This window comes from Achroia grisella, unplaced genomic scaffold (assembly GCF_030625045.1).
Source record: "Achroia grisella isolate CSIRO2021 unplaced genomic scaffold, CSIRO_AGI_Agris_v1 utg669, whole genome shotgun sequence".
NCBI classification, from domain to species: domain Eukaryota; kingdom Metazoa; phylum Arthropoda; class Insecta; order Lepidoptera; family Pyralidae; genus Achroia; species Achroia grisella.
The window spans coordinates 138706-156411 of record NW_026712988.1 but is presented as its reverse complement, the minus strand read 5'-3'; the positions used below and the strand labels follow the sequence as shown (position 1 = coordinate 156411).

Sequence of the window (17706 nt, the reverse complement as noted above, 5' to 3'; positions counted from 1 at the left end):
CAAAGTCATTTATTCAAATAAACTTAATTTAAGCACTTTTAAATAGTCATAACATTATTTTTTATCTACCGCTCGTTCGGAAAGCTGTCTCATCACAAGAAGAACGAGCAAGAAACTTGTGTGTTGCTCTTTTAAATAGTCCTTGTAAGTTCACATTTTACAAGTCGAAACGTGTGTATACAAATTACTAACCAGCACTCATTTTTTTGGATCTAATATAAATATACAATAAGATGAAATCAGTCGTAGTGATAAGAGCAGACCAGTCCCTACAAGCAGCACTCGTTCACGAGTATGACAGATGAGTCAGCCACCACTGCGCTCGACCATATTTTAGGGAGCCCAATGACCCGGCCCACCACGCCGCCGCCACATGTCTGGACATTTTAGTGAGCATGACTACTCATTCCACTCGACGATAGAAAACATGAGTCTTTATTTAAATGTTGCAAACCAATCGTCATTTATCTTCTATCATCTATTTTAAGATGTAGATATCTCTTGGTATGTTAGATTAATGTTATCAGTTTATCACCGGCTGCCGAAGGTGTTAACGACCTCTGTTGATGATTGTAGATGTGTATGATTACGTTATCTCAACGACCACTAAGAAAACTTCATCTCTGCTTACAAAAACAAAAATATCACTTGTTTATAATTTAACCTACGTACCTACTTATTTAAAAAGGTTTACATATTGTACCAAATTGAAATACCTACCTCGAAAAATTTAATTCAAATTGCTACATTTTTTCGGACTACTCTAATGCTGTTGGCCGCAGCTGGCCTTTACAGCTTCACTGGAATATTGGGGGCGAGTGCATATGGCACTCCAAACCTTAGTTTGGAGTGCCATCTGCAAACCTTACTTCCCTTAGGAAGGACTTATGGAGCGGCTGAAGGAACAACTCCCGCCTGACGGATACGACTTTAGTCTGAGGACACTGCTAGGGGTTCGAACCTCGGCTCAGGCCGTCCTATTTTCTCTTCCTTTTGAATTGGACGGAGAATTGATAGGAGGGGAAATCTGCTACCGTCGGAAAACGTAAAGTCGATAACCATCCGATTACCAGCTTAGCGTACGAAAGCAGATTCAAATTCATCATGTAGGACATTTTTAATCATTTTTTATATTATAATTTTTTCTCTACCCTTCAGTTCAGTATATAGATCCAATTGAGAAGAACGGGCAAGAAACTCAATTGAATTACTATTTTTCTAAAAGCCAGTTTATTTCAATGTATATTTATATAGGTGTCTGTGTCTAACATTAAATGAAAATCCCGTGCAGGAACAACTATTGCCATGCACGTTCGTCATTCAAGTAATCGTTTAGTGAGTAATTGGCTTTGTTCAGGAAATATGATTTAAAATTTATTTAAGGGCAATTCCAGTATATCTCTTGATATCTTATTGTAAATAGTATATACCTATTCCCATAAAAAACCTGACTTTTTCTAAACGATACTTGTGACAGTCTTACATGAATAGAATGACATTTTCGACCTGTATCATATCCTGTCGATGAAACAGAATAAGAATTGAACTTCTCTCAAATAAACAAAATAACCAATAATTAGTAATATAACAATCACGCGATCTTACCACGTTTTATATTTATTTGCTGAGTTCCCGATATTTCGGTAGTGTTTCAACCACCATGATCACGGGTAAACTGATCTTAACCGTATTATTCTTTTTAATAATTACACGTATAAATAATGACGGTGTCAAATTTAAAACAGTATATAGAATAACCAATAATGAAAAAATAAAAAAAAAAACGTTAATACTGATAACAAGTAAAATTAATCTAAGAAAAACAAAGGGACAGTAGATTTTAGGCATCACTGTCACAAATAACCGATAAACGAACTGTACAAGAGTTGCACGAAGTAAATATCTTTCTACACAAAGATGTAACACACGCAGACAGACAGAAATAGAAATAAACTTCATACATTCATAATTTAAGAGCTGTGCTCTTGTCGGTGGAGCTCCCGCCACCTTCTACGATCTTCTATCAGTCCTTTTAGCTGTTGATACGACACGACTCCAGCTTTTTCTTTAACTTGCTTGATTGCATCAAGCAAGTTAAATAAAAATAACTTTCATTCAAATAAATTTAATATAAGCGTATAATACGAAAGTAACTGTCTGTCTGTCTGTCTCGCTTTCACGCTAAAACTACTGAAACGATTTAAATGAAATTTGCTACTCGACTAGACCCTGAGAAAGGATGCAGGCTACTTTTTAATGCGAAAAAAGGGTTTTAAAGGGTTGAAAGGAGAGACGAAAGGTTGTATGGAAGTATCGTAATTTTTAAAGCTAGAATCTTGAAACTTATTTTATAGGCTGTTGATTAAATATAAGTATCTGTGACATTTTAAAATTTGTAAAAATTTTAATTTTTACTCGGTAATTTTGTCAGTTAAGGCATAACAAAAAAGTTGATAAAAGTTTGTATGAAAAATCGACATTATTTAATTCTCGAAATTCGATATAACTTTTTTCTTTGGCTTTTATTGGATTAGATTATTAATACTTTTCCATTTGTCAAGGTCACTATTTTACGCGGACAGAGTTATGGGCACAACTTAATAATATATATTAAGAAAAGTCTCAAAAATAACTCCAATTCCTAACATACAATGTGAAAGTAAACTGCGATTGTGTTCGGCGGAATTTTATACGGCGTGCACTATCTGTGTGTATCTGTTCGCAGCCTCCTCATCTCGTTTATCAGCCGTGTTGACGTTTACGCAACGTGTTTGTACAATCTTATTCAGTGTTAAACATAAGTCTATAGCAGTCGGTAGTGGTGGTGACTGCAGTACATCGCGGTGAGTGCAAACTCCCTAATTACCATTGTATAGTCCACCTAATAATTGTTGATTTATTTAATTTGTTTTATCTGTAGTTAATACACAAATTGTTTGTTATTTCATATATATTTGACCTGTGTTTACATATAATTACGGTAATTATATATTAGTTAATTTATTTGTTTTTTATAATTTGTATTTGTGGTGACTGTATACAGAATGTTGAAGGATTTCGTGTAATTAATAAATAGAATAGAATTATAATAATGTAAATATTATTAAAAGCAAATAAAATTTAAATAAATAAAGTTTGATGTATGAGAAAATTTATAAAACATGCAAACAGACCTAACATATAATACTTAACATAGGAGTTTATTTTATAAATATTATTTTTAACAATATTCAAAAGTATAGAGAAAATATATCAAATTATTATAAAACTGTAAAACATTACATACAAATTTTGTGGTAGAATAACCAAAAACATTTCTTACAAACTTCGTAATGTTAGTATTATATAATATATTATATATTTATATAATATGATATGATTAAAACTTATTGTAAGTTATAATTAAGTCGGTGTATTGCCGGGCGCGGCATCATGTGATGATTGTTATGTTAAAATTCCGCTAGGCGGCGATACCGTTGCACTCAGCTCTAACTGATCTTGCCAACATTTTTTGACCAAAAAAACGAGTAAACTGGTTTGGATAGAAAAAAAATAAGTATTAGGAAAAATAGTATTTTTCAAATTTCATGTTTTTATTGCTTTAAAAACGTATTTTTGTGTGCTTTTAACACAGAGCTGTGACAAATCTTCGTACGGACTTCGTCCGCGTGGAATTTAACTTTATTTTTCTTAATTTATTCGTTCCATTAGGTACTGATAGGTTCAAACTAATATATTTACATCCTGCATCATCCCTTATTTTATCCCATGGGGGTTGAATTTATCAAAATCCTATTTAAGCGAACGTCTTCATCCTAGTAGTTCCAATCTTTAATTTCAGTTCAATCAGTAAAAAATCTAAGAAGATTTATACAAATCTTATTTTATCCCCTTATTTTATCAAAATCCTTTCTTAGGAATGGAATTTATGCATGGAAAGTCTCAGCCCGATCGGTTTAAAATTGACAAAGTTTCATACAAACTTTCATCCCCTATTTTATCCCCTTGGGGGTAGAATTAATCAAAATCCTTTTTTAGCGGATTCCTACGTTATAACATCTACTTGCATGCCACATTTTAGCCTGATCCGACTAGTGGTTTGGGCTGTGCTTTGATAGATCACTATGTCAGTCAGTCACCTTTGAGTTATATATATATATTTAGAAAGATTGATACCCTGCTCCTATTAGAAGATGAAGAAGGTTGACCAACGCCAAAATAAATTTTCAATACGAATTTCGTAATTCAAGTTCTTAATGTTTGCATGTTTTTTATATAGAAAAATATTAACATATTTTAAATATTTAATTAATAATTGTTTTAAATTCTGTAGAAGATTTTATATCTAACTGTACACTAATTAAATTATAATTTAAAAATTTATTTATATTGGTAGTGGTTTGAACAATTTTATGGTTTAAATAATTTACACACTTTGAAGGGAAAATTTTGCTGATCTTACACAACAATTAATAAGGTGTATTAATTGTTGTGTAAGATCTGCTCTATGCAATTACCAGTAGGTATTTTGTGAATAAACATTCATTTAATTTAATTTCATTATTATTGTATTACATCTTCTGGATGTTTTTAATATAACCCCAGTTTCTTTTATGACAAAGGATTTCCCAAATCTATGAAATGTATGTAACATTTCAGAGATTTGGAAAATTGTCTTAAATCCACCAATTATATACATACAGAAATATACATTAACAAATAAAAGAAATGGTGACTATATGTGCCGCAAAGGTGAATAGGCAAAAGAAGATAGAAGTCTCAGAGTACAGAAATTTCACTTTAAACATCTTTTTATAGTTTCAGTTTAAAAATAATGGGACATTATATTACAATAACAACCAATGTAAACCTATGTTAATGGCAAATTAATCTGATTTGATATGATTTGATTTATATATAGTTTGCGCACACTACAAGGTTGGAGGGCAGCGGACAGTTATCTCACGGGAGTCTATTGTGCCGGTCAATAACATGAGCGGTCAATTGTGTTTGCCGACGTGTGGTAGACCATACAAATTAATACAAATCGATCATACACGCCTCCTCAGTTAGTGTGTGACGCGACGCGACGCTACCAAACACGATAATGCAATTTGCTGGTGTTAAATAAGTTAAAGAAAACAACAGTACGTGGAAAATTATAAATACAATTATCATATTATAGAAATAGAATAGAAAAGTCATAAATATAATTTCCGCAATTAGCGTCTCATTTGGGCGATTGTGCGTGTAGAGCCGAGACTACTAACGTAGCCAGCCAAGCTGCTCCCAGAAGCGCAGAAGACTCCTCGTGTGTTCACAGGGTTCACGGAGCGACCTCACCGTTCCGAGGATTTGTGTTCGTTGTGTGGCCACTGCAAGCACTCCAGGATTACGTGAACGGCCGTTTCTTCGGCTTCAAAGCAGCCCCGACAAAGAGGACTGTCTGTAGCATATATTGTGTACAGGTGTTTGTTTAAGGGACAGTGGCCTGTTATTGTCCCTATATTTTAAGGTTATGCCTATTTAGGTTTAATAGACGTTTTGAAGTAATAATAATAATAATATCTCAGGACGATTCACACAGCGCCATCTAGTCCCAAGCTAAGCAGAGCTTGTGTTATGGGTACTAGACAACTGATATAAATACATGGATACTTTTTTTTTTATATAAATACATATTATACATAGAAAACACCCAGACCGATACCAACATATATACTCATGAATACAAATGTTTGTACCGTGCGAGGAATCGAACCCACGACCATCGGATAGTAAAGCGGTATGCTTTAGCATAGCATAGTTTACCACTAGACCACCGAGGCTGTCAATTAAGTATAACAGTGAAGTATAATGTTATATAGTACTTGTAATTTATTTGGCCAACGAAAAAATCATACGGTATAAAGATATGATAGAATATTAGGCCAGTATCTCAATAATATAATTCAAATGTATAACAGTTTCCTTGTATCTATAAAATTTGAATTTAATCTAAATATATATAACTCAAAGGTGACTGACTGACATAGTGATCTATCAACGCATAGCCCAAACCACTGGACGGATCGGGCTGAAATTTGGCATGCAGGTAAATGTTATGAGTTATGACGTAGGCATCCGCTAAGAAAGGATTTTGATAAAACAGGGGATGAAAGTTTGTATGATAAATTTTAAACCGTTCGTGAGACTTTAAAAAGCCGATCGTAGGCATCCCCTAAGAAAGAATTTTAATCAATTCCACCCCTATGGGGATAAATTAACACGAGCGAAGCCGTGGGCAAAAACTAGTAATAAAAAAATCCGAGACACCAGAAATCATCAATATGAAATAATGAAACTTAACATTTATTATTTAAATTTTGCAGATATCAAAAAACTTTAAGAGTTGAACCAATATGACGGACACGGTTCCCTCGAGTCTGCAGCCGGGCGCCGACATCCGGCCGGTCATCGACCACGAGGGCGTCAAACTCCTCGCAGAGAGGCTGTATGGCATCTCCGTGCTGGAGCTGGTCGAGCTGAATGGCTACGATGACAAAAACTACAAAATCACCGAAGATCCCAATGTGAAGAACCCTTTAATCACCACGCACAATCCGGACGGTTATGTGCTGAAGATCCTCAACTCGATGGACTCACAGGATGTCAGCATAGTGGAGGCACAGAATGAGATCATGAACTTCTTGAGTAAGAGCTTTAAACACTTACAGCGTTCACAACCTCGGTGGTCTATCGGTTTAGCAAGTAGCTTTACTTCCGTTGGTCGCAGGCTCAATTCCTCGCACAATGCGAATATTTGCATTCATGAGTATGATTGTTTGTATCGGTCTGGGTGTTTTCTATTCAAAACTTTATTTGCAAAAATATGAGCATGTAAATATATATATATTATTATTACAGTATAATAAAAATAATGGAAACAAATTACAAATGTAAATGTCGTTAAATTATTATATTATTTTTCTAAAATAAAAGTAGCCAAGTTACTCCTTATTACATCAGTTGCCTACCTGCTAATTTTGCGTGAATACAAAATTATACAGCCAAATAGCAAAGTTGACATAAATTAATAATTACTTAAGTAATAAAATAAATCAATCATAGTTATCAGAACAGACCAATACCTACAAGCAGCATTATATATTTTTTAATGGATGATAATAGAATGGACAAAGAATGAACAATAATCGTGCGTCTTGCAAGATAACATCAGTAAGTATAGTCTCTTATTCTTCGTTTGCCTCTTACAGATGCCCGTTCAGTGACATGTCCAAGACCAGTTCGCAACGTGTACGGCCACCTGCACTCAGTAGAGACGCTCGGAGGCAAGAAGCACGCTGTGCGACTGCTGGAGTACATCCCCGGAGAGATCCTGAAGAACGTGCCGCTCACGGAGCCGCTGCTGTACCAGCTGGGGGAGTTCGTCGCCAACCTGGACAATAAACTGCAGGTATATGTCTTTTTAAACTATTGCCAGGAGTTGAGCGTGTTTCATGATTTTATTTGTGATACTTTCAAATCACTTGAAAACTTGTCACAAGCAACACCAGTACTCGTAATTGAAAAGTCGTAAGCAATAGTAATTAATACTAAGATAAGTAATGCGTCTGTTTATTGATATTAAATATACTAACGGTCAACCAGTGATCAAAATTCACCCATAATACAAAATTATCTTAGAAGCTGCAATAACAATTAAACAAAACACTACCATAAATATAAAATTCATGACTGTCTGGGTTTAGCACACCACTTTACTTCCGATGGTCGCTAGTTCATAGTAAATTTATGCATGCAAAGTCTCAGCCCGATCGGTTTAAAATTGACAAAGTTTCATAGAAACTTTCATCCCCTTGGGAGTAGAATTAATCAAAATCCTTTCTTAGCGGATGCCTACGTCATAACATCTACCTGCATGCCAAATTTCAGCCCGATCCATCCAGTGGTTTGGGCTGTGCGATCACTATGTCAGACAATCCACATCGCTATAAATCTATTCTTCTTATATATAAAATCGAAATGACGTTTGCTAGTCTCGCTAAAACTCAAGAACAGCTGTACCGATTTGGGCTTTGATTTTGATTAATTCTACCCCCAAGGGGATAAAATAGGGATAAAATAAAACTTTGTCAATTTTAATCCGATCGGGCTGAGACTTTGCATGCATAAATCTACTACGACGTAGGCATTCTTTCTTAAGAAAGTATTTTTATAAATTGCACCCCTAAGGGGATAAATTAACGCGAGCGAAGCCGCGGGCAAAAGCTAGTATTAAATAATATGTCAAATATTATTTAAGTGTAAGGCGGAATGAAGTTCGCGGGTTCAGCTATTATAGAAATTCTTTATTTTCCTAACGTTTTTACTTCTGAGCTCTACTAATGCTATGATTTTCAACCTTGAGTGGAGTGACAGTGGACATGAAATATTGTACAAGATTATAGTATGGTGGCATGCGCCGGCGCATAACGTGTGTGACGTTCAAGGTGACTGACATTGTTATGTACGAGTGTATCTGTGGTGACCGTTTTAGTCATTTTTCCAGAATTTTTATCCACATGACAAACAGTATTTTCATTTTTATGGATGACTGGATGAATTTTATTAAAGACTGAATAAAAAACAGTTTTTTTGATGGGTGGCGATGGAATGATGCACCCGCCTGCGCTAACGGTATACGCTGGCGGGGCACCGGTGGAGGAAAATAGTATGAAAATGAGGTCAGGTCAGTTAGCCCATCGTGGCAAATTGACCAAGAATTTATCATGATGGTAGCTAACTTATCTGTCATACTCGTGAACGAGTGCTGCTTGTAGGGACTGGTCTGCTTTAATCACACTAACTTAATTACTCAATAAGTTAAAAAAATATTGCTAGTTGGAGGATCGTAATAACTTATTTTAACTTAAAAATGTGAAGTCATGACAAATATAATAGTGGATCTGTTCTCAAGTTTCTTGCTCGTTCTTCGTGACACAATTTTCCGAATGATCGGCAGATAAAAAAGATGGCTGTTTAAAAATAAATGTTTTGTTTAAATTTAAGTATATTTAATAAAGAATTTTCTATTCTATTCTATTCACGTCATACCCATGCTCTGTACTCTAATAAGTGTTATTTTGCTTCCAGAACTTCAATCACTCGGGTCTGGTGTCCCGGGAACACATCTGGATGCTGACCAAGGTGCCGGAACTGGAGAAGTTCAAATTTGTCATCAAGGATTCCGATAAACTGGACCTAGCCGAGGAGGTACTTGTTATAGGAGACAGAATGGTACAGTTAACGATAAGTCAAAGGGTTTAGCACACCGCTTTACTTCCAATGGTCGCGGTTCGATTCCTCGCACGGTACATACATTTGTATTCATGAGTATGATTGTTTGCAATGCTTTTAGTTTATCGTATGTACGTAGTTACGAATAAAATATATCTAGGTATCTATATCAGTTATCTAGTTTCCAAATCACAAGTTCTGCTTATCTTGGATCTAGATGGCGCTGTATGGATTGTCCATTTAGTATTGTTATTCTGTGCAGGTAATTGAGGAGTTCAAGTACGCTGTGGTGCCTCGTTTGGAGGAGCTGGAGCGTGGTGTCATACACGGAGACGTTAATGAGATGAACATCCTCGTCGCGACCAAACCTGGTGGAAGGTATTTCATGTTTTATATAATTTTATAGATTACCTGATCTGCGCAACTGAAAGCGTCATATTTTCCTTGCTTTTTGCATTTTTCCCGGCAGCTCTGCTCTTTTTAGTTGTACCGTGATTCGTATATATATATTATAGCATAGGAGATAAACGAACTAGCGGCTCACATGATGGTAAGTGATTACCGCCGCCCATGAGCACCCGCAACACCAGGAGAATTGCAAATACATTGCCGACCTTTTAAGAAGGAATAAACGTATTTCTCGAAGAAAGGAAGTATCAGTTCGGAAATACCATTGCGGGAAGATGATTCTACAATGGATAAACGCACGGTGGAGAATTGCCATTCATCCAGATGATCAGAATAGTATTTTAGTTTCTTGCAGGTAGTGCAATGGTGAAATTGCAGCTGGTATTAATCCGAATAGTTCCTTAGAACAGTCACTTGAGAAAATGCACAGAGATGCAACGTTAATAGGTCGAATCTGTCACAAAGACGTTGATTACCAATGATTCTGGCTGCTCGGTTCTCAATGCGGTCAAATGGAAGTAACTGGTATTGTGGTGCTCCCGCCCAAAGATGAGATGAGATGAGAACAGAGAGATGAGAACAGTATTCCATATGCCGCCGGATCTGTGCTTTGTATTGCAAGCGTTTGCAGTCGTGAAATACCGTCTCACTCTAATGAGCACACCTAAATTTTTGGAGGCTAATTTAGCCTTTTAGACCTAGATTATACTAAAGATAATTTATCAGTAAATTAGGCAACTGAGTACGTGTGTGTCGAGAGTTTGCGCGGATATTCTGAGTGGGATTCTGATGAGGTAAGCCAAGATAATGTTGGTAGCTTGTACCTTGGCTCACCTCGCATGCCTCACACTCAGACTTGGCGACCGTCTGAGTTTATTGTGTTAACATAATTACTTGTTAATTACTTTACTTTAATGTGTCATACATTCTGACATTACGCCTTTTTACGCACGGTCAGTATCGCGCGCGATTTAGCAGGGGGAAGCCAGCGCTCGCAATCATGTGGGATGTTAATTTTCCATAGATTAAATAGAAAATGGAACTCGAATAAGTTTTGTTTAAAGTTTAGATATAAGATGTTTTTTTTTCCATATCAATTTTTCCCTTTCAACCCCTTACAACACGGTTTCTTTATTAAGTTCTATTCATTCTATAGCTTAAAAAATAATGTTCAAGCTTCTAGCATTAAAAATGGCAATACTTTGCCTAACCTACTACCTAATGGCAAAAACCCTTAGGTAGATCTGCCCCTGAAAATGCAATCGCTCACTTTCCTGCGCTAAATCGCACGTGAATGAACGTGTCGTGTAAATTCAGAAATGTCTTTTGCCACTTCTTATTCCAAGTTATTATAAAAGTTTTATACTTTTCAGTCAATCAGACTACCGCATCTCCGGCATCATTGACTTCGGAGACATCCAGTACTCGTACTACGTGTTCGAGCTGGCCATCGCGATGACGTATGTGATACTGCTGACGGGCAACCCCGCGTCTGGTGGCCTGGTGCTCGCTGGGTACACCGTCAACAGGCGCCTGCCTGACGACGAGTACAGACTACTCAAGGTCAGTGGAATTTTATCTTTCATTCATTTATAATTTAAGAGCCACGCTCATGTCGGTGGAATCCTTGTCGCTTTCCATGATCAATTTTTCTTTCATTCATAATTTAGACGCCACGCTCTTGTCGGTGGAGCTCTTGACACTTTCCAAGGTCTTCCATCATGCTCTTTAAATGTTCATTTTATATTTACATAGTATAAAATAAGTCGCCACTGTTTGTTTGCTTATATCTTTTAAATTACGCAACAGATTTGAATGTAGTTTTCAGCAATAGATGGAATTATTCAACAGGAAGGTGTAGTAAGTAATAATGTAGCACATTCTTGTTATGGTATATGGAACAAACTGAGAAATTGGGGTTATTGGACCCCATTACTAACAATCCCCTCCCACGGGGTGAGGGGATGGTTGTAATGGGAACAGCTCGTTAGCCATTTAAATTACATATTAAAATTGAAAGTAAAATCTCTAAATGCTCTATTAACAGTAATATCATACCCATAATACAAGCTTTAGCTAGCTTAACTTATGTCTAGATGGCGCTGTGTGATTTGTCCTGAGATTATTATTATTATCGTTATGTTTTATTTTCACAGCTTTTGCTGGGTTTTTACGCTGTGCAGCATATACCAATTTTTTTTTATTCATACTCTTTGTATTCTCCAATTTTTTTGGTGTTATAGTTTAGAGTTACGGGTCATACTGACCAAGTCATTCTAGTATATTTAATTTATAGTTGTTTCGTCTTCCTGCATACATTTACGTGTGATACGACAGGTGTTTAATATTGCTTCTTTCTGCATTGTGATATAGATTCAAAACACGCAGGCTGTGTCTTAGGGTCGTTGGTATTACGCCTACACTGGAGATCACCAGAGGGACTATGCATGCACTGTGCAAATTCCAAATTCTGATCACTTCTCCCTTCAGCTCTGTGTATTTTTTTTTTTGTAAAGGTTTTACGTAAGTTAAGACAATTGGGTACAGCGATGTCCGGTCTGTTGTGATGTATTAATCTGTCTGTCTATATCGCTCTATCAAAATACATTTTGTAATTATTATTCTCGAGTTATTATTATCATAAACATTTTCCAGACCCTCATCTCTTCACGACTAGTCCAAAGTCTGGTCCTGGGTGCGTACACCAGCGCCCAGGATCCAAACAACGCGTACGTCACGTCCACGGAGAAGGCCAACGGATGGGAGGTCCTGCGGAAGATCAGGAAGACCATACCAACTGACCAGGACCCCACCGACTGGAAGACCATCGCCAACGATTATCTCACCAGGAGTTAATTGCATACAAACATATATACCAGTACTCATAGACATGTAATGCTCAAGATCATAAATTCTAGATTCTTCAACAGGATCTTCTAGAAGATTCTGTGCAATATTCGGGATTGTGTCCCATTATTTTAGTCAATTAATATTTCTCGTTACAGTATATAGCCTTATTTGTCAATAAATAAAAATATCAAAATAATTAGTGTTAGGTACCTACGTTAGTAGGGGCAGTATTTATACACGATTTGTTGTATATATATAAAGTATATTATTATAAATGTAAATTTCATATAAATGTATAAACAATAGTATAAAACAATCAAGAATTAGGTGCGCAAGAAATTAGTATGTCTGCTGAAGACGCCATTTTGTCGTCTTATTTTCCCGCGCAAACGTAACGCGCCACAGACGCACAATATTGCATTACTCATACCAGTAGTAACATAGCCATACAGCTATGAGTTATATGCATGTAATATAACCCCTAGCGGTGCCCTCAGACTAAAGTCGTATCCCTCAGGCGGGAGTTGGCCTTCAGCCGCTCCATAAGACCTTCCTTTGGTTTGGAGTGCCATCTGCACTCTCGTATCGTCCGGTGAAGCTGTAAAGGCCAGCTGTGGCCAACAGCATTAGAGTAGTCGGAAAAAAAAGATCAAAGAAATCCATCCACGAATATGACTAAATTAGTGGTTTCACTTCATCCCATACGAGCCACTACACTGGTGGAACACAACCTCACCCGGAAGACTACTTGAAGATCACGAATCAAGAAGCCACCACAAAAGAAAAGTAACGGATTTTAATGCACTATTGCATGCATGTATCATATCACTCATAGCTGTATGTATACCTATGTTAATACTAATCTGAGTATTAACAATTATTATATTAAAATGTATTTAATGGTAGTTGGATACATTACCCAATGTGTAGAAGCAACAATATATATTGTTTCTGTAATAAAGTATCCATGAAATAGTTATGACTTTTGGAATAAGCGCATAACATTTCGTCGGTTAAATAGAACAATGTCTGTATTCAAAATGTACATTTTTTACAAGACCAGCATTTAAAGTTATTTAAATTATTATTTTTTCCTTTAAAGTTTTAACAAAAATATACACCAAAGTAATATATATAATTGTAAAAGTATTTAGATAATGATTAAGACGGCGTGGTTAATTTAACTTATATAAAAGGAGGCAATTATAGCTTCTAATTTTGAAAAATGTCATTTTTGTTTAATTGGCGATTTGGCAAACGCAACGTTTAATTACAATATTTGATTAAAATTACAATCCCTGATAAAAACATGATTATTTTTATTATGAGTTTATATTGTATGCTGTTACCGCAACTTCGTCCGCGTGGAATTTAACTTCATTTTTCTAAATAAAAAAGTAGCCTAAGTTACCCAGCTATCTGCCAAAAAAAGTCCCGACAAAATCGGTCCAGCCATTTCAGAAATTAGTCTGAACAAATAGACAGACAGACAGATAAAATGATATTTTGGTGTATGTACCATATTTATATTCATATGCATGTAATAAAATACGTTTATTTCAATATTACAAACAGACAGTCCAATTTTATTTATATTTAGATATAGATTGTAGATACATTGGTATTGTATTAGTACATTTATTTCAACTATTAATATATATAATAATATATTTAATTAAGTCAATTAGTAGTTAGAGAGAGTAAATGTAAAAATAGTGTTAAGTCTGTAATAAATTATTTGTAATAATTATTTTTGTTTCTATTTATATTATAAACTAGCTGCACAGGAATTTAACTTTATTTTCTAAAATAAAAGTAGCCTAAATTACTCCTTATTAATCGGCTACCTGCCAATAAAAGTCCCATCAAAATCGATCCAGCCATTTCAGAGATTAGCCGGAACAAATAGACAGACAGACAGATAAAATGTTATTTTGGTATATGTACCGTATTTATCTCCTCCGATCGATCCCTCGTCCAATTCAACGTGATTGATGTTACGAGCCGAGGTTCGAACCCCTAGCGGTGCCCTCAGTCTAAAGTCGTTTCCGTCAGGCGGGAGTTGGCCTTCAGCCGCTCCATAAGTCCTTCTGCGAGTTTGGAGTGAGTTCAAGTCAAACACACCAGCGCTAATTTATTATATTTTTATGTCAAAACTCTTTCGAGATGAAAATAAGTGTTCGTTATTTTTCATCTCGTTCAATATTTTGTTAATTTGTCCATTACTTTATTATTTGACCCTTTATATTTACAGCGCCATCTGTTGGATTCTGCATACTTTAAAGCACAGTACATGTTAAAGCAGGCAGTTTCATGATTGCTAGTCTGGAGTTCCGCTTGAGAGTATTTTTTCCAAAGTATGATACTAGATGGCGCTTCTATGAGACGGAAGTGGAATATTATTACTTTAATTGCATTACTATGACAACGCACGAGTGGTATCACGGGCGACAAATTATAACTTGATGTCCATATATACCGTCGCCTATGTAGGTACATAGGCGACGGTTACCAGTTACCATCCGGTGGGCTACTACATTATTTGCCATATCAATTACATTTCGGGTTGCCAACCTTCTTTTGATAACAAAATAAAACGTAAGTTTATACGTAAGTTGGGTAGGAAAAAATAAAGTATTAGAAAAAAAAGTACTTTTAAAATGTTATGTCTTTATTGCATTAAAAACGTATTTTTGTGTGCTTTAGCACATGCTAACATTTTTTTATTAACTTTAAACGTTGCAAAGCTTGATTGCCAATCAATATTTAAATTTCAATAAATAAACAATTCGTTTTTAATCTTTAATTATAAATAAAACCAGCGGATCATTTTTGTACAATTTCGTCGATAGTGAGTGACATCTGTGTGACAAATGTCACAACTCACAATTGACATCTAACATTACGTTCAGAAATTATAAATCGTTAAGTGCCCATAATGAGTATTTTGTTTCACGCATCACAGTGAAGGTTGAAAATAAAGTATTTTTGCATACTTTATTTGTATGTAACCGTATAAAGTATAATTACCAAAAATAAAGTAGGATACGTTATTAAAAAGTAGATATGGTTGGCAATCCTCTTTACAATTAAAATTAAGTAAAATGTATGCCCATTCACCGTCATCTAAATGTTTTCTGCAAATAAATTAATTTGATTTCATTTCATAGAAGAAAAATATATTTGCCTTCAGTGTTAATAACGACTGTATGACCAATTTATTACACAATTTCGTGAAAAACGCAAAATATCTCTAAACAGAATGAAAATGAAAAAATTACGCATCATAAGTGTCTTGTGTATGACATAAATAAATATAATTTTGTATTAATCAGCGAGAGAGCCAGTCTGTCAGGGTAGAGTATTGTGTAATTCTGTACATCTGTGGTCAAAACCTCCAAAAGGTACTCGATCTGAGGACGAGATCAGTCCCTTGAGGTCGCCCGCAACATTCGGCTAAATCGATTTCTCATGTTCCTTTTGAATCCCATCCAATAACACTAAATTGTAATCTGCAACTCATAAACGTACCGCAAACGGCGTCCTGTCGCTGTTAGTTTCAATTTATGCTTACAATCGGCTACTTCAACGTTATTTTATTATTTATAATTGCTCTATTCGTGTCACTGTGACCTCAATCTTTAATTATTTTGGGAATAACTCGACTTTAAGCAACTCCGCCGCAGGCTCAGCCTAGGGTTGGCAACCCACGGGCGTGAGGTCGGACAACTGCCTCGTATGTTCCAGCCATTGGGAGGTTCTCCCATCCTTATATAAAAAAAACATCTATTAAAAAGAGCAACACACAAGTTTCTTGCTCATTCTTCTTGTGATGAATGTGCATTCCGAATGAGTGGTAGAATCAAAATATGACTATTCAAAAGTGCTTGTAATGAGTTTATTTGAATAAAGATTATTTCTATTTCTATTTCTATTTCCTTATGGAAACGTCCGCGGGGAACGGTGGATGAGCAATGGTTTGGTTCTAGTATGCCCTGAGCGGGATAGTAGTAGTTCCTTCGGGATATAGCTACTATATCGGCCGATAGTCCGGTGAAATAGAAATAGAAATAATCTTTATTCAAATAAACTTAATATAAGCACTTTTGAATAGTCAAGTTTTTTATTCTACCGCTTATTCGAAATGCAGACTCATCACAAGAAGAATAAACAAGAAACTTGTGTGTTGCTCTTTTAAATGAATATTGATTTACTTATATTTAATTAACAACAAGGATTAGGCATGCGAAAATCAACATAGAAACCGCTACGCACTTAATCTCTGTTCAATCAGATAACATTGTCAGCGCTATGAATTTTAAATTAGATATTTTCTACAAAAACATTATTATCATTTATAAATTCTTCAATTCTATAATAAGCTTTTTTATAAAGAAAATATTTTATGACACATTTGAATTTTTTTCTGGCAAATTGACTACAGACTCTGGCGCTTATTGTTAAAACTCGGGAAACGGGTCAAATGGTCGTGAGAAATGGGCCCAGTTGGGGGAATAAACCTAACATTATTACGTCCCTAACAGGCCGTAGTAACAGTTAAATCGTTCATTATGGTTCCATACAGAAATCAGTCACTCATGTCTGTCACCGTACAATTACGTTCCATTTTACCAGAAAACTGAAAAGATCAAAAATAATATTAGTTCAAAGAAAAATGTATAAACTAAAAATAAATTTATTTCTATTTATCTAGGCGGCATTATAACTATTTCATTAATATATAATATTTATTAATGTACTATTAGCCGTCCACAAATTACAAGGAGCCGAGATGGGGCGAGATATTTTTATTGGATCGTTCAATGGTGACTATTTCAAAGTCAAATGTGAAAAAATAACATCTCTTTTATATATTTTTATTGTCGAAAATTTGCTTTAAATATTTTTAGTTAATATATTTTTAATTTAGTTAAAATATTTTTCCAAAAACTACAACTAACAATAGTTTTTAAAATGGAGTTTGTATTTTTGCATTTAGACCACTGCAAACTAGCCGCAGGGGTCGCAAGTCTGATTGCCATAGACGAATCGATCCAGAGATAAACTGGCACTTTGTATAAGGCGGCGAATGGTTTATTACTAGGAAAATTTATCTTTTTGTAGGGCCGTTTTTGTTGTAAATCCTGTAGGCTGAGACAATGGGCACAG

At 35.3% G+C, this 17706-nt stretch overlaps 1 protein-coding gene across 1 annotated transcript; it reads left to right on the top strand.

Annotated features, from left to right (window-relative positions):
• Nucleotides 1-5000: 5000 nt before the first annotated feature.
• On the top strand, nt 5001-12741 carry LOC131849961 (hydroxylysine kinase). Its single transcript, XM_059200099.1, has 7 exons — nt 5001-5147; nt 6372-6693; nt 7257-7456; nt 9136-9255; nt 9542-9657; nt 11061-11250; nt 12343-12741. Exons 2-7 carry the CDS (start codon nt 6402-6404, stop codon nt 12541-12543), a joined length of 1119 nt encoding a protein of 372 aa, XP_059056082.1. The 5' UTR covers nt 5001-5147; nt 6372-6401; the 3' UTR covers nt 12544-12741.
• The last annotated feature ends 4965 nt before the right edge of the window (nt 12742-17706 follow it).